The sequence below is a fragment of the Microcaecilia unicolor genome, chromosome 5, assembly GCF_901765095.1.
Source record: "Microcaecilia unicolor chromosome 5, aMicUni1.1, whole genome shotgun sequence".
Classification (NCBI taxonomy): domain Eukaryota; kingdom Metazoa; phylum Chordata; class Amphibia; order Gymnophiona; family Siphonopidae; genus Microcaecilia; species Microcaecilia unicolor.
Window position 1 is genome coordinate 39,618,251 of NC_044035.1, and position 23,497 is coordinate 39,641,747.

General features: G+C 42.7%; 1 protein-coding gene across 1 annotated transcript; it reads right to left on the reverse strand.

The window, feature by feature from the left end:
- Positions 1–931: 931 nt before the first annotated feature.
- INA (internexin neuronal intermediate filament protein alpha) lies at positions 932–22,720 on the reverse strand. Its single transcript, XM_030204724.1, has 3 exons — positions 21,662–22,720; positions 5,574–5,698; positions 932–1,244 (listed from the first exon to the last, which is right to left on the reverse strand). The coding sequence occupies exons 1-3, from the start codon at positions 22,718–22,720 to the stop codon at positions 932–934; spliced, it is 1,497 nt and encodes a 498-aa protein (XP_030060584.1).
- Positions 22,721–23,497: the final 777 nt, after the last annotated feature.

Genomic DNA, 23,497 nt, shown 5'->3' on the forward strand with positions numbered 1-23,497 from the left:
ACGTCTCTATCATATCTCCTCTCCCCCTCCACTCTTCCAGCGTATACATGTTGAGGTTCATAAGCCTGTCTCTATATGTTTTGTGTTCAAGACCGCTTATCAATTTTGTAGCCGCCCTCTGGACTGATGTCATGACTATCAATTTTTACATCTTGGGACCACATGTGTTCTACAGGAAGAGCTAAGGGACAAATGTCCTTTGGGATTGGTCCTTTCATTGTTGAGATATTTGTACAATTCACAGTCTTGCTGATTATCTGTCATTTGTTCTCAAAAGTGGCAATTACTGAGCTTCATATGCTTTTGTGAGTATCCCTTAGTGTTTGTGTCTTTAATCTTCATTGAAGAAGTGTCAATGTCTAAAATCACAGTTTAATTATGAAACAACTCTCAGATTCTTGTGTGTGTGTGTGTGAAGGAGAGAAACAGAACATGGGAATCATGGTTTCAAGTGTACAGCTGTTCCTGATTCTGAAGGACTTCCAGAGAAGATGTTGCCCTTCTTACAACTGCATTGACTTTGCAATGAATGTTTTTCATGTTTAATTAAGAAAAAGTGGAACCTGTGCATAGTTCCAGATTCAATTTCTGTCACCTTTTTGGGGCAGAGTTGATGGACCATGCAGGTCTATATCTGTCGACGTTTACTATGTTACTACGTTTGTCTTCTTTGTGACCTTTCAGATTTCAGAGGAAAGCTTTACAAAAGGAAATGTTATTTTTCAGTACTCTTCCCAGTTGTATTGCTGAACTACAGTGCTTCCTAATGAAAAGTGATTATAGTAAATATTTTCTTACAATGATCATGTTTCATTTGGGTTCGAGATTAATATTAAAACCTTGGGACCACTCCACTATGCAACAAGCCTCACTATTCATATATGCAACTAAAAGGATCAAGTGTATATTATTCCCCCTAAAATGTCATTTCTCAAGCTTTAAATTTTGCAATTTCGCTGTTCACTTCCTCATGTTCTGTTTTATCCACCTTCTTAGTAGACACTATGGTCTCCTCAATAATCTCCTCATAGGTCTCTCCTTTTTGAGTCGACATTTTGGAGACCATCTTCAAAGGCTCCTCCTTATCCCCTTTCTTAGGAATTATTGGGGTGGGTGCTATTTTTGAGGCAGAAGAGCTAAAAGCTCTGGAATGAAACGAATAACTGGGATTGGGGTTTGGATTTAGAGTCGAAATGCTGATTCCTCCTGTACTAAAACGTGTTTCTTCCCCTTCCAACAGCTTCCTGAAAGCATATGAGAAAGACAAGTGTTAGTTGTAAATGGAAACATCAAGTGCATTAATAGCTCAGGTATAATAAATATTCGTACACCTGGATGCTAAGCTAGTATTCTGTAAAAGCAGAGTTGCGCTCCAAGGGTCAGATTCTATGTGTGGTGCTTAAAAATTCCGTGCGGAAAACATTTCCGCCTAAGCGTATTCTATAAGTGGTGACCAGATTTAGGTGCAATATATAGAATATGCTCAGTTGATATTCTAGCACCTAAAACTATGCACGTCCATTTACACCAATGAAAATGTGGCATAAATCCCGGTAAGAAGATTTAGGCGCAGAGGGCCATATTCCATAACAACAAGCGTAAACTTTGAAATGCTGATTTCCCCACCTCTTTGCCTGCGTGCATTGAAATTTAGGCACAGGGTGTTACACAATATGCTTAGGGAGTTGTGCGTGTAAAATCTAATTGTTGCCAATTAGTGCTCATTATTGATTGTTAAGTGCTGTTAACCACACTGATTGGCTTGTTATAGAATACGCTTGGATTTCGGCACGGAACGCTAGGCACGCTATATATAATCCGGGGGCAAATCTGTTATAGAATAGTAGCCAAACTTTAGACACAACCACTTATGACCATGTCTATGGCTGGCATAAATGCTGGCACCTAAAAGCAGCAGCTGGGTGCAAAAATGCAAGTATTCTATAAAGGGCATGCAATAATTGATTTATTTATTTGTATTTATTTCAACATTTATATTCCGTACTATCAATTCTAGGCGGAGTACATCATCACATACATAATAATTAAAATAACATAATAAAACAACAACAAAAACATAAAACAACACCTAATATGCCTATGTCCCTCCCACATTAACACCCTCTTTGCTTTAGTGCATGAGAGAATTTAGGCACGCTGTTTATGGAGTAGGTGTGTAAGTCTGTTCAATGCACAAAGGCAAATTAGTGCCAATTAATGCTTGGTAACATCAATTATTGGTATTTATCACCAGTGGCATAGCCACGGGAGATCCTGCTTTTAAACTCATTTGTACTATTAACCTTGACCACATCCTCCACAGCTTGACCTAAAAAAATACTTTTGTAAATTTGTTCTAAAATCCTCTCAGCTTTCGTCATCACCCAGACAGCGGCAACAGCACTTATAGGTTGCCTGCAGCCTGCTCCGGTACTTCATCCCTGGACCGTCCCTCCCTTTCTGATGCAACTTCCTGTTTTGCGAAGAGGGGGATGGTTCTGGGAGGAAGTCCCGGAGTAGGCCACAGGCAGCCTCTGAATGTGACTGCCCGGGTGAAGACTAAAGCCAAGAGGTTTTTAAGTATGGAGGGGGGGGGGCAGCGACAGTGCAGGAGGGGTGGCACAGGAGGCAGGGGGAGACGCACCGCCTGTAAAATGTTTCTGGTTTTGCTGCTGATCATATCATATTTTAGTCTTCTCCAAGCTGAACAGCTCTCAGCTGTCAAGCCTTTGATTATACTGGACCTGATATTCAAAAATCAATCATATGTTTGGTACTTTGCCAAACGTATAACGTTTTCTAATTTGCTGCCATTGTCTCTTAAGCGCTATTATGGTGGCAGTTAAGAATGTCAAATCATCAAGCTTCAATCAGATGAAACAACGAACTTCTTAAGAAATTCATTGTTCTCTGCAATAACTCTGCAGAGCTAAAGAAAAACTTCAGTAAGGTACTGGATGTATTATTGAACCTCATTCTTTTCTGTTTGTTTGGCTCTATTCACAGGAGTTTCATTTCAACACATGTATCCTTGGCTTTTCTCCAGTATTTAAAAATAATGCTTTCAGTCATGTCTCCTATTTAGAAGTGGATCAAGTCCAGGAAATACCAGACACAAACTGCAAGAGGGATTTTAGTGAGCGCTAATAAAGGAAGATGTAATCAATGTGTAAGGCCATTAATCTTCTTCCCTTTGACATAAATGAAATGCCATTTATGCAACACTCAGAGGCAAGGCCAAGGATTTGGTTACCCATGGTTTCAAAGTATTTTACTTCAAAAACAATAAACACCACCAAAATTATATTTGTAGACCACCTGACCTGTAAGTTTCTGGGCAGTTTACGACGAATAAAAGCTGGGACAGAACCTCGGGAATTAAAAAGAATTGTCTTCAGATATTTCCGAAAACCATTGTAGCTATTCAAATTCTCCAATTTTAAAGCAAGTGCATTCCAAATATTAGGAGCCTGAGACATCATCAAATGCTTAAAAAAGGCAAATCTTTTTATACTTTTGGGGGAGGGAACTGCAAAAGGAGAAAGACAAAATGATCTTCCCCAGTGTGGGCCCATATTTAAAAAAAAAAAATACTCCACAGAATACTTCCAAATGAGGATGCATGGATTTTTATTTTTTACTTCCGAAGCTTAAAATTTGACTTAATTTGAGGCAGCAAGTTAACATCACTATTTATTGGGAAAGCTAATGTCTAAGGGTCCCTTTTACAAAGTGGCGGCAAGGCCAACGCGGGTTTACTACTTGCGAAAAAGGAACTATCGCTGGGCTACCGCAGCAGCCCAGCAATAGTTCCCACCCCAGTGCGTCATTTCTGGTGCTACAAAAATATATTTATATGTTTATTTTTGTAGTGTCGGTGTGTACCTGGCGGTAATCGGGCAGTGCCGCGTGCTGACCGGTTACCGCTGAGTTAGCGTTGGAGCCTTTATCGCCACCTCAATGGGTGGCGGTAAGGGCTCCCCCTGAAATGGCCACATGGCAAGTACTTCACTTGCCGCATGGCTATTTCTTTTACAAAAGAAAGACCTACCTTTTACCCGCTGCGGTAAAAGTGGGCCTCGGCACGCATCAAAAACACTTCTTAACAGTGAGTGATTACTAATGCATAAAAAAGGCCTAGAAATGTGATTTGGTAAGTGCCCACTGACCCTAGGACCTTACGTGGGCTTACCGAATGCTAAATTGGGACTACCACCGGCTCAACGTGGCCACCAGCAGTAGTTCTGCCCCGAGCGCGTGCCAATTCCAGGGGAAAAAGAAACCCCCAGAAATGGCTTGCGTGGCAGTAACCTGGAGGTAATTACTGCAGGGTTACCGTGGGAGCCCTTATCGCCACTTCAGTGAGTGGCAGTAAGGATTCCCCACAGCATAGCCACACAGTAAATGCTATGTTTAAAATGCTGGCCACTTCTACATCCCAATGGCTTGATTTTGTCCATTTTTATCTTGTGCATTTTTTTTAAATGGCCTAAAAAGATAAAAGAAACAACAGCTCTTAGTCCTTTAAGCTAAGTGCTGTTGTTCTTTTCCTGGTGCTGATGTATAGAGTCCGACTAAAACTTAAGAAGTATATACAGATATTTTGAAAGATATTTTGAAAGATGATTGAGTTAAAATACGTTAAAAAGCAATAAAACAAATACAATGATAGAAACTTAACAACGGCATAAAAGTCCTGCCATTGTAAACCTAGGATTTGTGCAAATCCAATAGACTTCTGAGGGATTTTCTCCTTGTGAAAGTGAAAAACCATAAGAGTTGACTAGTGTTCGAAAGCGTTCATATAGATTTACCTGATTATCACACTAGTCACCCCTGCACCATTTAGCATAGTGTTGATAAACACACAAAGCAGAAAACCTTGTTCGAAATGGTATTTTCGAAAAAAAATAGACATTTTTCTTTTTTCGAACATGGGTATATTTCCTATTCGGATTTGGTATGTTTAGCACAAAACGTCCAAACTCTGACTGTATTATTATTATTATTAGCATTTGTATAGCGCTACCAGACGCACGCAGCGCTGAACATCTGATACAAAGAGACAGTCCCTGCTCAAAAGAGCTTACAATCTAAATAACACAGACAAACAAAACAGTTACGAGTGAGGGAAGTAATGGGTGAGAAGGAAGGAAGGGACAAGGGGAGGGCAATTGAGTATTGGCTAGGAGCTAAAAAGCAGCAGTGAAAAGGTGGGTTTTCAGCATAGATTTGAAAACAGGTAGAGATGGAGCTAGACGTATAGGTCCAGGAAGTCTATTCCAGGCATAAGGTACCGCGAGAGAAAAAGAGTGAAGCCTGGAGTTAGCAGTGGAGGAGAAGGGGGACGACAAGAGAGATTTGTCCAGTGAGCGGAGTTCACAGGGAGGAATGTAGGGAGAGATGACTTAGACTTAGACACACTATCGAAAATGCACCTCCACATATATCAACAATTTCAGATTTCACTGCTTTTCAATTGAAATTCTATGCAATATGGTTTTACCATCAAACAAGGAAACCAGCAAAATACCTCATTTTTTTAATAAGAGGGAAGGTCAATGAACCATTACCTATAAGCTGCTATTTCTATGTCCAGTGCCATTTTGACATTCAGCAGGTCTTGGTATTCTCTCAGATGACGAGCCATTTCACTCTTTGTGGATCTCAGATCATTTTCTAACTGATTTATCACATCCTTAAAACAAACAAACAAACAAGCAAACAGTTACAACAGTGAATTACATTCGCCTCTAAGTGCTGTCCCAAAAACCAGAAATAAACTGTGGAAATATGACTGGACAGCAGCAGCGGCAAAGAGGCAGCACAAAATGGAAGCAAACTCCAGAGCCCAGTCGAGCGCACAGGGGAATGTCCCAGTGGATTAAAATATGAAAATATAGATAGAAATACATTATTTCAACAATACAACAATCAAGGAAACATCAACAGGAAGGGAAGACAAAGCAAAATAAATCAGTAGCTAAATAACATTTGTGTGCATACCACTGTTGCTTCATGTGAAGAAATATTAAGAATAAAGATGTATATATTGTAGCAATGGACACCAGTGAAAAACTAGGGGGTCCTTTTACTAAGGTGTGCTGGTGTAGGCGCATCTTTTGGACACACGCAGATCCATTTTACAGCGTGCCTGAAAAAAAGGCCCTTTTTTGGCTGAAAATGGACGTGCTGCAAAATAAAAATTGACATGCGTCCAGTTTGGGTCTGAGACCTTACCGCCACCCACTGACTTACTGGTAAGATCTCACGCATTAACCAGGCAGTAGTGCATTAGAAAATAAAAAATATTTTCGGGCGCGTGTAGTGGATGCACATAAAAAATGGAATTACCGCCCGGGCCAGACGGTAGTCGGGCGGTAGTTCCAAACTGACACATGTTGTACACGCATAGGTGCCTATGCAGCTTAGTAAAAGGGCCCCTAGTATTGTTACTTAGGGATCCTTTTACTAAGCTGCAGTAAAAGGGGCCTGCGCTAGCGTCAGTGCATGTTTTTGATGCGCACTGAGACCCCCTTTTACCCGCAAGGCTTTTTTTTTTAGAAAGAAATGGTGGTGCAGTAAGTGAACCAGGGGCGTAACTAGACTTGACATTTTGAGGGGGCCCAGAGTTAACTTGGGGGGGGCATTAAGCAAACAAATGAACTTTATCTTACCACAACATCACTTTGTATTTGTTTACATCGGAGTCTGTAACACCTCTCCGGTACTATGTAAGCCACATTGAGCCTACAAATAGGTGGGAAAATGCGGGATATAAATGTAACAAATAAATAAATAAAGGGAAAGGGAAGAGGGACTTGATATACCGCCTTTCTGAGGTTTTTGCAACTACATTCAAAGCAGTTTACATATATTCAGGTACTTATTTTTGTACCAGGGGCAATGGAGGGTTAAGTGACTTGCCCAGAGTCATAAGGAGCTGCAGTGGGAATCGAACTCAGTTCCCCAGGATCAAAGTCCACTGCACTAACCACTAGGCTGCTCCTCCACTCGTTCCACCAATAAGAGCCAACCTCATCAGTGATGTCACAATGGCTGGATTGCCTGATAACTTGGCTCACTTCTGATATTGTGATGTCATAAGGGAAAGGTGGAAATGGGACTTGATATACCGCCTTTCTGAGGTTTTTGCAACTACATTCAAAGCGGTTTACATATATTCAGGTACTTATTTTGTACCAGGGGCAATGGAGGGTTAAGTGACTTGCCCAGAGTCACAAGGAGCTGCAGTGGGAATCAAACTGAGTTCCCCAGGATCAAAGTCCACTGCACTAACCACTAGGCTGCTCCTCCACTCGTTCCACCAATAAGAGCCAACCTGATCAGTGATGTCACAATGGCTGGATTGCCTGATAACTTGGCTCACTTCTGATATTGTGATGTCATAAGGGAAAGGTGGAAATGGGACTTGATATACCGCCTTTCTGAGGTTTTTGCAACTACATTCAAAGCGGTTTACATATATTCAGGTACTTATTTTGTACCAGGGGCAATGGAGGGTTAAGTGACTTGCCCAGAGTCACAAGGAGCTGCAGTGGGAATCAAACTGAGTTCCCCAGGATCAAAGTCCACTGCACTAACCACTAGGCTGCTCCTCCACTTGTTCCACCAATAAGAGCCAACCTGATCAGTGATGTCACAATGGCTGGATTGCCTGATAACTTGGCTCACTTCTGATATTGTGATGTCATAAGGGAAAGGTGGAAATGGGACTTGATATACCGCCTTTCTGAGGTTTTTGCAACTACATTCAAAGCGGTTTACATATATTCAGGTACTTATTTTGTACCAGGGGCAATGGAGGGTTAAGTGACTTGCCCAGAGTCACAAGGAGCTGCAGTGGGAATCAAACTGAGTTCCCCAGGATCAAAGTCCACTGCACTAACCACTAGGCTGCTCCTCCACTTGTTCCACCAATAAGAGCCAACCTGATCAGTGATGTCACAATGGCTGGATTGCCTGATAACTTGGCTCACTTCTGATATTGTGATGTCATAAGGGAAAGGTGGAAATGGGACTTGATATACCGCCTTTCTGAGGTTTTTGCAACTACATTCAAAGCGGTTTACATATATTCAGGTACTTATTTTGTACCAGGGGCAATGGAGGGTTAAGTGACTTGCCCAGAGTCACAAGGAGCTGCAGTGGGAATCAAACTGAGTTCCCCAGGATCAAAGTCCACTGCACTAACCACTAGGCTGCTCCTCCACTTGTTCCACCAATAAGAGCCAACCTGATCAGTGATGTCACAATGGCTGGATTGCCTGATAACTTGGCTCACTTCTGATATTGTGATGTCATAAGGGAAAGGTGGAAATGGGACTTGATATACCGCCTTTCTGAGGTTTTTGCAACTACATTCAAAGCGGTTTACATATATTCAGGTACTTATTTTGTACCAGGGGCAATGGAGGGTTAAGTGACTTGCCCAGAGTCACAAGGAGCTGCAGTGGGAATCAAACTGAGTTCCCCAGGATCAAAGTCCACTGCACTAACCACTAGGCTGCTCCTCCACTTGTTCCACCAATAAGAGCCAACCTGATCAGTGATGTCACAATGGCTGGATTGCCTGATAACTTGGCTCACTTCTGATATTGTGATGTCATAAGGGAAAGGTGGAAATGGGACTTGATATACCGCCTTTCTGAGGTTTTTGCAACTACATTCAAAGCGGTTTACATATATTCAGGTACTTATTTTGTACCAGGGGCAATGGAGGGTTAAGTGACTTGCCCAGAGTCACAAGGAGCTGCAGTGGGAATCAAACAGTTCCCCAGGCTCAAAGTCCACTGCACTAACCACTAGGCTACTCCTCCACTAGCAACATTCCATGTAGAAGCCTACCCTTGCAGATCAGCAATGCAGCCGCGTAGGCTTCTGTTTCTGTGAGTCTGATGTGCAGGACGTCAGACTCACAGAAACAGAAGCCTGCGCGGCTGCGTTGCTGATCTGCAAGGGCAGGCTTCTACATGGAATGTTGCTAGTGGAATAGCAACATTCCATGTAGAATCTCAAATAGTAGCAACAGAATCTCAATAGTAGCAACATTCCATCTAGAATTTCCAATAGTAGCAACATTCCATATAGAATCTCAACTAGGGAAATGGGACTTGATATACTCTGCCTTTCTGAGGTTTTTCCAACTACATTCAAAGCGGTTTACATATATTCAGGTACTTATTTTGTACCAGGGGCAATGGAGGGTTAAGTGACTTACCCAGAGTCACAAGGAGCTGCAGTGGGAATCAAACCCAGTTCCCCAGGATCAAAGTCCACTGCACTAACCACAAGGCTACTCCTAAATAATGTCTTACAGTGCCTTACAGTGTTCTTGATGATGGATTACTAAGTCTGTCCTGCATCAATATAAACCACATACACATTTATGGAAACCTTGGAAACACTGACATTTTTACATAAAGTTGCATTATCCTGTAATTTAACCTTCGCCATTACAGTAGACTTGAATCCGGTCAAACTCTCAACACACATCACAGTATCCTGCAAAATAATTACCGCAGCGGCACATATCCTTCAACTCACAGAACACAGACCAACCCTCACCAATGATAGAATAAAGCACCAACAATTAGAACAGGAAATACTGAGAAATCACATTCTCTAAAAGCAATACAGCATAGAAGAACTAAAATAAAAAGGCATTATCGACGGTAGGGAGCAAAATGCAAGATCACTTACTACCCAAAATGAAATTCATAAATAAATTAATTATCTGAATACCCATGAAATGTTAAAAAAGAAAACTTGTGAGACACAGCATCGCCAGCAACAGGGATTAAATATATTCCAGAAAGACATGCCATGTAAGTTAAAGGGGTATTTGCCAGAAGCAGTTAGACAACATACTACCGTACATATGTAAGTGGACACATAACGCATATAAGCTAATATTCCAAACATTTACACCTACAACAAAAATAAAGCACCTCTTGCCCAACCAGGTCCTCCATTTCCCCTGCCCTTCTGTACCCCCCCAACCCCTTCATATAAAACCCAGCATATTCCTTGCCCTTCTTTACCCCCACCCCCTCATAGACCTGCAATACCCCTACTCTTCTCTATACCCCACCCTCTCATAGCTCCCCCTGCTCTTCTCTACTTCACCATCCCCATAGTCCAACATCAATTCTACTTTTCTAACTCCACCCGGCATTGAGTCAACACAATTCTCACACTACTGCAGCCCAGCATCACCTCCTGTCCCCCAAGTTTTTATTTTTTTTATTTTTTACCTGGAGTATGTGAGCAGCAGGCAGGCACAGTGGTGGAGGCTTGGAGCCTTGGAGGCCCAATCTGAAATTACTATAGGTGACTCAAGGCAAGGCAGCAGAGCAGGCAGTATCAATGCCTGCACCGCACGGGAGGGGAGAGTCTTCGTTCAGTCAGCAGCTGTACTGCAGCAGCAAACGACGCTGTTACTCGGCCGCTTCTCTCTAAAGACGGGCTGCAGCTTTCAGATCAGGTCCAGAAGGTAGGACTTTGACATGTGAGGTGCAACGGTGGAGTGAGTGGGTGGGCACAGCCAGCAGGCAGCGGGAAATCTGTGGACCTGGGGGACTGACCCAAAGTAGATGAGGTCTGCAGGCGGTTCTGCTCCTGCCTTCTTCGTCAGGTGGAGCAGGCTCTTAGTTCGCAAGCAGTGCTCCAAATGCCTGCCCTTCACTGCAATAGAGAGGCTTTCTTGAAGAAGCTGCTGCGGCACCTTAGTCAGGCAGCTTTCTAGATCAGATTAGATGGCGGAGGCTCACAGCCTCTTTGCAGCTCCTGCAATCCGATGAATGGGGCGCTCTTCATGCGTCCACTGATCTGTGGGTGGGGCTCTTTGCATGGCTCAGTCAACTAGTCAAGAAGGTTTGTGGTATCAATTCGGGCTCACCACAGCAGTGCCTGTGACACTCTGAGTCACATGGGCAGAAGTCGGTGTGGGGGGGCCAGAGGGCAGGTGCTAGTGTTGCTGGGAAGTTGGACACTTCAAGATTAACGATGTCCTCCAAAGCTGCAGGAAACTACATTTGCTGAAGTGCTGCCTAAAATCGGGCATCTGACTGGCCACCAGAGTAGAGGGGGCCTGAGAGGAGAAAGAGGGGGGCTGGGCCCCCGAGGACCCACTTAGTTACGCCACTGAAGTGAACCACTTACTGTGCAGCCATTTTAGGGGTAGCACTTACCGCCACCCTTCGAGGTGGCTGTAAGCGTTCCTGCACTAACCTGGCAGTAACTGTCCAATTACCGTCAGGTAAACACCAGCGCTACAAAAATAGAAAATATTTTTATAGCGCTGGAAATGGCACACGCTGGGGGGGGGGGGGGCGGGGAACTACCTATATATCCTATCAATATCCCTCTATTGCTTTATCCTAACCTAAGAATTAAGACACTTATAAATGTCCACAGAAACTGCCCAAAAATTAAACATGTCAACAAATGGAGCATAACATTTTCTTAAAAAATGTATACAGAAGTAGAAAATAATCTGTCCTATCTAAATTAAGTTAACCTAAAATATAGGGGCCCTTTTACTAAGCTTAATGCGGGACTTTACCACATGGTAACTGCAAATTTAACAGGACACGTAGTAGGGGCATAATCAGCATGTTCCTGTATAAGTCCTGCATTAATGTTCTCTTTAGCATATGGTACCTGCTGGCAAGTAACGGGGAAGCACTTAGGGCTCCTTTTACTAAGCCACGGTAATGAGTCCTGGCGCAGCAAATGTGACGAAACCCATTGGAATGAATGGGCTTTGTTGCATTTGCCACATGAGAATCTCTAGTGTGGCTTAGTAAAAGGAGCCCTTAGTAGTCCTTCATGAACTGCACATTAGCCAATTAACACATAGTAATTGCAGCACTGTGGATAACACTTCCACACTCATTCTCCACCCATGCCTCAACCCTAGCACAAAAAGCCCTCAACGCATGGTTTACCCCTTACTGTGGTACTGTGCTAGCAGTTACCACACGGTAAACCACCTGATAAGGACTAGATTCAGTAAATGGTGCCCAAATTTGGCTGCTGAAAAAAGTGTGTGCCGAGGGCTATTCTACAAATGGCACTCCGAGTGGGACGCTGTTTATAGAACAGTACGTAGCGCCGGGACCCATGCCCAACTTTGAATGTGAGGATTTATACTAACTGATATGGTGTAAATCCTCGTATGGATCCCCCATATTCTATAACAGTGCATGCATCTTTAGCGAACACCCTGGCCCACCCATTTCTCTCCCTCAGTCATTCCCCCTTTCCAGTTGCGCACTAAAAGATTTACACGTGCATCTTTATAGAATAGTGCATAGCAAGGTGAATGTGTAAATCCAAATTGTGTTCAATTAGTGACAATAATTGATTGTTGGCACCCGATTATTGTTGCTGACTTGCTCAAAGTTGTGCACCATATTTATACATTTTAGTAAAAGGGCCCCATGGTGTCATTTAAATATTTGCTACCTAAATTCCACAAAGAGATGAGTAACTTTTCACTCTATGAAGTCTCAAAAGATTTGTGGTGGTCCATCAAAATAAGAATTATTATTAATAACATGGGGCCATTTTACAAAACTGCGTTAGGCTGTTAACAGGTGGTTGAGTGTGCAGTAACAGCCAATGCAGAGACATGTTAAGTGCCTTTATGTATGCCATTAGCATGTACACTTTTTCTGTTTCACTATTCAAGTTCTGACAATAAACATTTTCAGGTTGTTGACTCTGCTTGTCTGGCTCTGTGAGTGCTTCCTAGGAACTGTGGGACCGCTGGGAGTGGCCCCAGTAACCTAGAAATCACTGGGGATAATTTGAGAGTGGGAGACTCACCCAGAGGCAGATGTGACCCAGTCAGTGGGAGGAGGGTGCTAGTGTACAACACAAGCGACAGGTGCAGGTGGACCTGAGCTGTGCTGGAGATAGACCCTCTAAGTGGCTGCAGAGTACCCACAGGCGGATTGCTAGGTGTTTCATGACACCTCCAAAATGGCCGTGCAGTAAGTGTTTCATTTACCACATGGCCATTTCTTTACTTCAGAAAAACACAGCCTTTTACCCACTGCAGTAAAAGGAGGCCTTGGCACATATCAAAACATGTGTTGATACTGGCACAGGCCCCCTTTTATTACAGCTTAATGCACTAGACCAGGGGTAGGCAACTCCGATCCTCGAGAGCCACAGGCAGGTCAGGTTTTCAGGATATCCACAATGAATATGCAGGAGATAGATTTGCAAGCACTGCCTCCATGGTATGCAAATCTATCTCATGCATATTCATTGTGGATATCCTGAAAACCTGACCTACCTGCGGCTCTCGAGGACCGGAGTTACCTACCCCTGCACTAGACCTACCACTCACTAACTGACTTATCTTAAATAGGAGGCTCTAAGGGCAGTAAATGGCACCGAAAAATCAGAAACAGAACGATCTGTGCTAAACTAGAATTCTATACAGGACACTCCATAAAGAATAGCACTTAGAGTGGATTCTCACACCAAACTTTAGTCATCAGCATTTACGCCTGTCAAGACCTGGTATAAATGCTGGTGCCTAATTTTGGGGAGCTTGGTGTGCAAATCACAGTATTCTATAACATCACACCTAACTTCTAGATTAAAATGTTGATAGGAAAGAGTAGGTCAATTAAGTTATATGGACAGCCTCTACCTATGAGTCTTCCAGGATAATTTCTACTCATAGGTAGAGGCTGTGGTAAAAGGGTACATGGTTTTGGAGAAGAGGGTGGATGTTTGGAAGGAGGCACTGTGTAGTGCTTTGGATGAAGTGGCCTTCTTGAGGAGAGGGTTGGTATGAGTGGCTTTTGGTTGTAAGGGATTTAATGGAGTTAAAAAGAAGGAAGACAAGATTGGAGAGATTATGGAGGAAGTGTAAGCAACTGGAGGTGCATAGATTGTGGGCCATGGCAAGTAGGAAATATCTTAAGATGGTTAGGCTTAAGGGTATTTTTCTAAAATTGCTTCTGTTGCAAACCCATTACATGAATTGTACATGGTGGTGTCCTCTTTGGTGGGCAGCGGCTTTGGGTATGATAGTTTGGCCCCTATGCCTAACTGTGATCAATTACGGTACTTCTTTGAAGAATAATTTGATTAGCTATTGAACAATATGGAGGTTTTAGATGAGTGGTATGAGTATGAGGCTGATAAGAATTGGGAAGTGATGAAGGAATTTGCCTTAACAGTACCTTCTGAGGAAAGTTAAATGAGGACCGCATAGTTTGGAAGATTGCCCTCTTTTGGTTCTCTTAAATCACCGTTAGATTTGTCTTTTCAAAAGGGAGTTCCTAGGGGTTCGAAATAAGTGATGGTAAAACCAATATTGAAGGCTTCTGCAGGAGACAGGTTGGATTGGGGTAGCTATAGACCAGTGCCCAACCAACTCACACTGGCTAAGTTGTTGGATAAGGTAGCCTTTTTGTGAATATCAGAATTTTTGAATTTAATCAATAGAAATAAAATAAAACATAGAAAAGAAATAAGATAAAACCTCTTTTATTGGACTAACTTAATACATTTTCTGATTAGCTTGTGTTAAGCTTGTATTAATGTATTAAGTTAGTCCAATAAAAAAGGTAGCATCTTATTTTCTTTTCTATGTTTTATTTTATTTCTATTGATTACCTTTAAAAGTGGACTATCACGGCTACCACATCACTGTACTCAAGAAATTTTGGAGAATCTTGGAAGACTGGATGAGAAACAGATGGGTTTTCAAAAAGGGCTCAGTACAGAACTGATTCTGATAGCAGTATCAGATCTATTCTTAGGCTTTTGGATAGAGGTGAAGACTTTTTGTTTATATATTTATGACATTTATTCCCCACATTATCTGAGCAACCTGAGTTCAATGTGGCTAACAATACAGTTAATCAAGACCTGTTAGTTTTAATGGATTTGTCCTCAGCCTGTAGCATCATTAATCATGATCTATTGGTACTGAGGTATGCTAAACTTGGATTAGATGGTAGAGTTTTGACTTGGATTTCTTATTTTTTTGGAAGGGCAGAGTTATATGCCCTTCCACACATAAATGACTAGAATATCGGTATTATGCATAGTATTGCTGCCTAATACTAGGCATCTTCTTATAGAATTACCCCCTATCCCCAATTCTATAACATAGTAACATAGTAGGTGACGACAGAAAAAGACCTGTACGGTCCATCCAGTCTGCCCAACAAGATAAACTCATATGTGCTACTTTATATGTATACCTGACCTTGACTTGTCCCTGCTATTTTCAGGGCACAGACCATAGAAGTCTGCCCAGTACTAGCCCCGCCTCCCAACCACTGGTGTTGCCACCCAATCTCTGCTAAGCTTCTGTGGATCCATTCCTTCTGAACAGGATTCTGTTGTGTTTATCCCACATATTTTTGAATTCCATTACCGTATTCATCTCCACCACCTCCCGCGGGAGGGCATTCCAAGTATCCACCACTCTCTCCATGAAAAAATACATCCTGATATTTTTCTTGAGTCTGCCCTTCAACCTCATTTCATGTCCTCTAGTTCTACCACTTTCCCGTCTCCGGAAAAGGTTCATTTGCGGATTAATACCTTTCAAATATTTGAACATCTGTGTTATATCGTCCTAGCAGACATTTGAGATCAGAGGTTGCAATGAGTCTTTCACTTGATTCATCTATTGGTATAAAAGTCGCCAAAACTTGTGTGTGCATATTTAATAGACTTACAAGCCAATTAAAGCAATTCTTGGCACTAATTAGATTTCATTGGGACTTATATGCATAAATTTAGGCACAGGATCCATGCCTAAAATCTACACAAGGCCCAAAAAAGGGGCATGGAAATGGAAGATGTGCGTTTTCGGGTGGATTGAGTGCATGGTTTTGAGTTACATGCATAATTATAGAATAACAGTGCTCCGTGCATAAATTTAAGCACAGACATTTGCACCACGTTTTCATTGGTGCAAATGGCGACGCCTACATACACATGCAACCTCTCCACTTAAGCGTTAATTCTGTAAACCGTGCCAAACTTTAGGTGTGGCTTATAGAATACCACTGAAGTGGAGGTTTTTGGCACTGTTCATTTTTACTTCTGTTTCCTATATATAGTATCGGCTGTTTTAATTTACTTTTAGGGAAAGGGAAAGGGAAATGGGACTTGATATACCGCCTTTCTGAGGCTTTTGCAACTACATTCAAAGCGGTTTACATATATTCAGATATTTATTTTGAATTGAACTCAGCTCCCCAGGATCAAAGTCCACTGCACTAACCACTAGGCTACTCCTCCACTAGCAACATTCCATGTAGAGGCCTGCCCTTGCAGATCAGCAATGCGGCCGCACAGGCTTCTGCTTCTGTGAGTCTGACGTCCTGCACGTACGTGCAGGACGTCAGACTCACAGAAACAGAAGCCTGCGCAGCCGCGTTACTGATCTGCAAAGGCAGGCCTCTACATGGAATGTTGCTAGTAGAATAGCAACATTCCATGTAGAATTTCAAATAGTAGCAACAGAATCTCAATAGTAGCAACATTCCATCTAGAATCTCCAATAGTAGCAACATTCCATGTAGAATCTCAACTAGGGAAAGGGAAATGGGACTTGATATACCGCCTTTCTGAGGTTTTTGCAACTACATTCAAAGCGGTTTACATATATACAGGTACTTATTTTGTACCTGGGGCAATGGAGGTTTAAGTGACTTGCCAGAGGCGTAGCCAGGTTTTGACATCAGGGGGAGCAGACTTTTGTAAATTAGGCGCTGGTCAGTGTCCGACAGGCAGCAGTGCCGGTATTGTTGCTCAGGTGCAGTGACTATGGCCAGCAATGATTAATACGGGCTGCCTCTGCTGCATCCCACCTACAAGGAAACTGGCAGTTACATCAGGAAGCGGGAGGTAGCAGAGGTCTCGGGACCAGCCAGTGCAGGCAGCCTGTCTTAACTGCAAGTAAAATTATTCAAATTGTGATTATCACCTCAGGAATGCTCCTTTCACCGGTAGAAACTTTGTTTAAATCAGATGGGCTTTTGTTTGTGTGGTTACTCTACAGGATGTGGAGCCCATTAGTCCTGAGCATTTTTATTTTGGGTGAAAAGGGCCACCAAAGGCAGCCCTTGCCCCAGAGCCTACTTTCAAATAAGGCCAGACAGTTTATGAAATAACACAAAGCCCTGTAAAAAGACACTAAAACCTACACAGAAAACTTACCACACCATAGCAGTCCTAATCCACCTATGAAAAGCTACTACTATAAAATTACACTGGGCCCTAGAGCACCTGCTACTGGGAAACTGGAACAAGCTGGACCGTTAACAGATTCTTACACAGACACCACACACTAGCAGAATCCTTCACCTCAGCTGCACATGTAGAAAATGGACAGACCCTCACCTGATACAAAATAGGGGCCCACAAGAAACATGCAGACAAAAGCTGAAATGGAGACCCCCCCCTCCCCCTCAAGAAATCCAGACTATAAATTAAGCAGGTCAATGTTGGTAAAAGAGAAACAGAAATGTATTGTCCCTGTACTTTGCAAAATAAAATTAGAAAAAAAAATGTACATTTTGCAAAGCAGGCACATCTCAGTCCCTAAAGTATTACTTGAAATGTATCCTCTACCTTTGTTGTCTGTGAATTTTATCTATCTAATTAGGCTCCCATTCTCTCACCCTCTGGTCTCCTTTTCACTTCTCATCTACCTATTGGATTTTCCTTTCTTCTTCTCATTCTCGTCCCAACATTCCCATTGCCCACCCCCATCCTCTAAATCCTCCTCTACCCTGGCCTCCACTGCCTCCTATCTCCTCACCAGCTTCATCCCTATCTCTCTTTCCTTCCCTTTCCTCCAGACCATTCTTCTGTCTCTTATCCTATACCCCATGTCCTACTGCCTCTCTTTCACCATCTTTTATCCCCATTTCCACCCTCACTCAACCATGTCAGAGACTCATACCCCTCCCCAGTACCCCATCCCTTTTCATTGCCTCTCATCCTCTCCAATCTTCCAGGTCATTCATATTATGTCTCAACCTTTCCCCAAACGTCATCCCCTTTTCTTGCCCCTCTTCTCTTATCTCTCATTTCACACTCTCACTCATTCTCCCAACCTATTAACATATACCTGTTCATAACTACCAATTGCCAAGTACTCACTATCCCCTCAAAATTCCCACTCCATCTTTTCTGTCTATAATTCCCTGCTCTGTTCCTCAACCCTCATTTGATTGCCAAGTCTCAGTCATCTTCTGCTCTTTTCCCTTTCTTCCCACCCCCTAGCTCCATTCATCATCTTCTCTGTTCTGTTCCCCCCCCCCAACCCCATCTTCAGCTCTGTTCCCCTTCTCCCCCTCCCCAAGTGTCATCCATATGCTACTGTTTCTAGATCTCCTCTCCAGTTGACATTTTGTCTCACTCCAGGTCCACCATCATTCCCTCTATGTCCCTTCTTTCCTATAAAGCATCTTCCCCTCTGTGCCTCTGTCCCTCCCTTCCCTGCATTCTGGAATTACTCATCCTCCCTTCCCTTACTCACAGTCTGGCATCTTTTACTCTTCCTTTTCCCCGGGCCTGGTATTTATCATCCTTTCTTCTTCCTCCTCCTCGCTAGTCCTCCAGTGTTTCTATGCCTGCCAGCAACATCAGAAAGTAAAGCAAACTTCCTCTGGCTAGCCCTGCATACATTTCTTCTGCTGTGTCACGCCTCCTCTGACACAACTTCCTGTGTCAGCGTAGGTGGGACACAGCAGAGGAATAATGCATCTTTCTAAATCTATTCTTAAGATTTCTGATTATGCATGGGTAAATGGATGGGTGTGGACATGCGGGCATAGAGCACTAAGAGGTGCTTGTCTTAAACGGGAGAAATTGTGTTAGGAGATGTTATTTATAAAAAAAAAGCTTTATAAACATCATAACCCAGAAATTTTCTTATTTGCCTGGTCAACTTGTATATGTATATGGTGGTGGATGCTTGGAATGCCCTCCCGCGGGAGGTGGTGGAGATGAAAACGGTAACGGAATTCAAACATGCGTGGGATAAACATAAAGGAATCCTGTTCAGAAGGAAGGGATCCTCAGGAGCTTAGCCTAGAATGGGTGGCAGAGCCGGTGGTTGGAAGGCGGGGCTAGTGCTGGGCAGACTTATACGGTCTGTGCCAGGGCTGGTGGTGGGAGGCGGGGCTGGTGGTTGGGGAGGCGGGGATAGTACTGGGCGGACTTATACGGTCTGTGCCCTGAAAAAGACAGGTACAAATCAAGGTAAGGTATACACAAAAACTAGCACATATGAGTTTATCTTGTTGGGCAGACTGGATGGACCATGCAGGTCTTTTTCTGCCGTCATCTACTATGTTACTATGTAGATATTAGGGTCAATATGCAACATATTTTTTGCATATATGCTTGATAACATATTAGCCTCTTTTTTTTGGTTAGCAATACATAGTGAAATTGGCCAGGACAGTCATCCAGCTATTCAGGCTTCTTGTAATGAAATCCAATTTTGACCTTACAACACTTTTTTTCCCCCCTGAACAAATCAGAAGATTACTGTAGGAAATTCAACTAAGTTGTGAGTGCTATAATACAGACAAAAGTTTGAAAGGGGTTGTTACTGGATTCAACTAGCACTTTCCACTGATATCTCCAACTGGATTTCAGTCCAAAATAAATAAAATGGAAAAGCCAGGACACCTACCTTGTAAATTAGCATTTTTTTCTAATAAACATTGGGTTCACATTTTTGTCTTTCACTCCAAGACACCTATCACTGTATTTGAATAGTTGTAATTATTTTTAAATATATTTTTGTTTGTATTTATTCACCCTACAACACATAGGTAATATACTCAATTAATCATTCTCATTGTATAAATAAAATTCCAAGGGGAAAATAAGAATCAAATTTAATTCGAGACTATATTTGCTTCACCCTCTGACAAGCTTAAGAAAGATGTGTAGCTTTTTGTCTGAAGAGAACTGTCTCAGCGGACTGCCACGCCCAAGCTCTCCCCCTCCCTTTGTCTTTCAAACCCTTTGGCAACATAACAAGAGCATGGGAAGGGAAAGGGAACGGGACTTGATATACTGCCTTTCTGTGGTTTTTGCAACCACATTCAAAGCAGTTTATGTAGTATATACAGGTACTTATTTGTACCTGGGGCAATGGAGGGTTAAGTGACTCGCCCAGAGTCACAAGACACTACAGTGGGAATTGAATCCAGTTCCCCAGGATCAAAGCCTACTGCAGGAACCACTAGGATACTCCTCAAAACTGTACAAACTTGAGGATCAAGGAAAAAAAATGTGGTTCAAACCTTATCAGAGAAAATAATATGGAAATCTCAAAGGCACAGAAATCCCCAGATGAATAGCTTTGATAGGTGAGGAAGCAAAGGTTGAATAAAGATATGTAAACTGGACTGATTTTCACTTTGGAGAGAAGGTTGAATAGATGTCCTTAAGGTCAGAAATCAGTAAATATTACCTTAGTGAATATAATATTAAAAGTGCACAAGAATAATTCAATTAATCCAGATATACAAGATTTTATTTATTTTTAAAATTTCAGTCCATGAACCATATTAGGGTTGTATATTATTTATTTTGCAGCATCTCGGTAACAACAATACCAGATGTATAATTCTTAATAAAACAAAATTTGGACTTGATTTAACGTGAGGACGTCCAGCAGCTTATCAAGTGTATTCCTGCAGCTGAGGATTTTTATCTGTATGTTCTAGTACCTGAGGGAATCGCTAACACGTCCATTGCTGATTTCTCTCTAAACGTTATTATTATTATAAGTGGTAGTAGTAAATATTTAAAATTTGAAACAACGGCAGTGCAACATTGTTAAAAATAGATGCGTCAACTTACTGAAAAGGACGAGACGCTGAAGACTGCAGTTCGGAAAAGATCTTCCTTTAGAAGGTAATTTTCAGAGACTAGGCTTTATAAATCATCTTTAATGTAAATATACCTAGGCTAAACAGTTGAATAGGTTGTCTAAATAAAAAGTATTTTATCATATGATACAAACAACAAGAAATGTCCAGTATTTAATGAAACGCAAGAAGCATGTAACCTTAGAGTGAATTAGACCGTGTTCAGCAGAACCAGCACCATGGACAGAGACCGCGTTTTCCATTCTCACTGCAATGATTCTAGTAGGGATACAGTAGACACTAGATTATTTTACGTACATGCTGTTCTCCCAGATGAGCTATTAAATTCAAAGAGGCTTAAATCTGGAGGGCATCATTTTCCCCGCCGGAGCCATTCAGCTTGGCTCTTTGAGGATGATGAATAACACTGAATGGTTTTAAGAAAGTTTCTCTTTCCAAACAGCGACTCTAGGATTTTAAACTGGTCCATGCAAATCTAGGAGCAGTAAATTATTAACCCTTACCCCAAACACAACCAGAATTAAAATATTATCAGCAGGTGCACAGGCAACTAAAATGGCAGGTAGAGCTGTATTTTTCCCCTGAAGGCAGAGGGTAAGGAGAGGCAAAAGAAAATGAGAAAGAAAAAAATAATAATAATAAAAATGAGGGAAAGACGTGTGGGACTGGGTTTAGGCGCAGAATGTCCCACTACCGTGCCCACCCCAGGCCATTCAGGTCAATTTTACCTGCAATCCGGTTGCCTCGGCATTATGTCTTTCCTCCATCTCCTGGATCTGCCTCTCCAAGGACTCGTTGGTTCCTCGCAGGCTCTCGATCTCGATGGTGCGAGACTGCAGCTGCCTCCGATACTCGTTCACTTCCTCCCGGCTGGCGCGGATGACCTCGGTGCTCCGGGCTGCCTGTTCGCTTAAGTTCACGTATTTGGACTTGTACCACTCCTCGGCTGACTGCAGGTTCTTGGCGGCCAGCGATTCGTACTGGGCTCGGATCTCTTTGAGGGCCGAGGTTAGATCCGGCTTGGACATCTCCATCTCCACCGAGACTTGAGCAGCCTGGAGCATGGACATCAGCTCAGCCACCTCTTCCTCGTGAACCCTCCTAAGGAATGAGATCTCATCCAGTAGGGATTCCACTTTCTTTTCCAGATCCAACCTAGCTAAAGTAGCGTCGTCCACGTCCTTCTTATGAGCCTTTAGAGCATACTCGATTTCTTCTCTAGCCCTGATCTCGTCTTCGAACTTGCCCTTCAGCTTCTGCAAATCCTCTTCCAAGTTGTCTCTCTCCAGGATGATCTGAGCCTTTTCCGAGTTCAGCTCATCTAGCTGAGCCCTGAGCTCTCGCATTTCTTGCTGGTAGATCTCCCCCAGTCTCGAGGGTTCAGACTGCCTCTGCCTGAGGGCCCCCAGCTCGGCTTCCAGCACCTTATTCTGCTGCTCCAGGTTATGGACCTTCTCAATGAACATGGCAAACCTGTCGTTCAGCCCTTGCAGCTGCTCCTTCTCGTTAGTCCGGATGATCTTGTATTCGTTGTTCAGGGCAGAGGTTTGGGACAGATCTAAGTTTTCGCTGGAGGAAGGAGAAAAGCCAGTACTTCTAGCCGATCTCCTGTAGGATCCCACGGAGGAGACATTGCTGCGGGATAGAGACTGGGACCTGAAGCCCCCGGAGACGGTGGTCCTTGAGGATGAGCTGCTCCCTCCCAAGCGGGCAGCTGAACTGCGGGGGGAATCGCCGAAGATCTTCCGGTAGGAGGAAGAGAGGTAATGGTCGGAGCTGAAACTCATCTTGGACGCTGGCTGGGATGAGGGGGAGGACGCCTCTCGTCTTCCTTTTATGCTGGCTGAGCAGCTCAATAACTCAATGCAACTCAACCACACGGCTGCCTCCACGCACGTCTTCTGACCGCGCCCTGCCTCCTGGGTTCCCCTTTGCCTTCCGTTTTGAATTGTATCAAAGTGCGCAGCATTTGAAGAGTCCCCAACCTGCTCGGCTGCTTAAGAGTGGTACTGGCCATTTTGCCGCAGTGCTGCTGATATCAGCGACACTGGAATATATATATATATATATATATATATATATATATATATATATATATATATATATATATATATATATATATTTTTTTTTTTTTTTTTTTTTTTTTTTTTTTTAACCCACCACCAATTTCAATCAATACCTTTTCTGCAGATTGATACTGGCATTAGGTAACTCGCCAGTTAAATTCAAACTGTATTCACACATTTGTTTTTTAAAGATTTGGGGACAAATCGTATTCCTTTCAGGACTCATTTTCATGCATTTAAGGATTCGAAGCTATCTGGTCTCTTTTGTGAAGAAATCAAAGCGTTGAAGGGCGAGTTTTGCACAATGCAGTCAATGAAGGAATGTGCATTTACCTTGAAAAAAAAGAAAAGAAAACGAAACATGCTTATTTGCCTTCCTTTCAAAACCAAATGAAAATCACATGATTTGGGGGGGGGGGGGAGGTGTTCTGCAGTTTGCAAATAGCATGTGCTAATATCCAAACGCAACAAAAAGAATTTGACCAAAATGAAAACCCA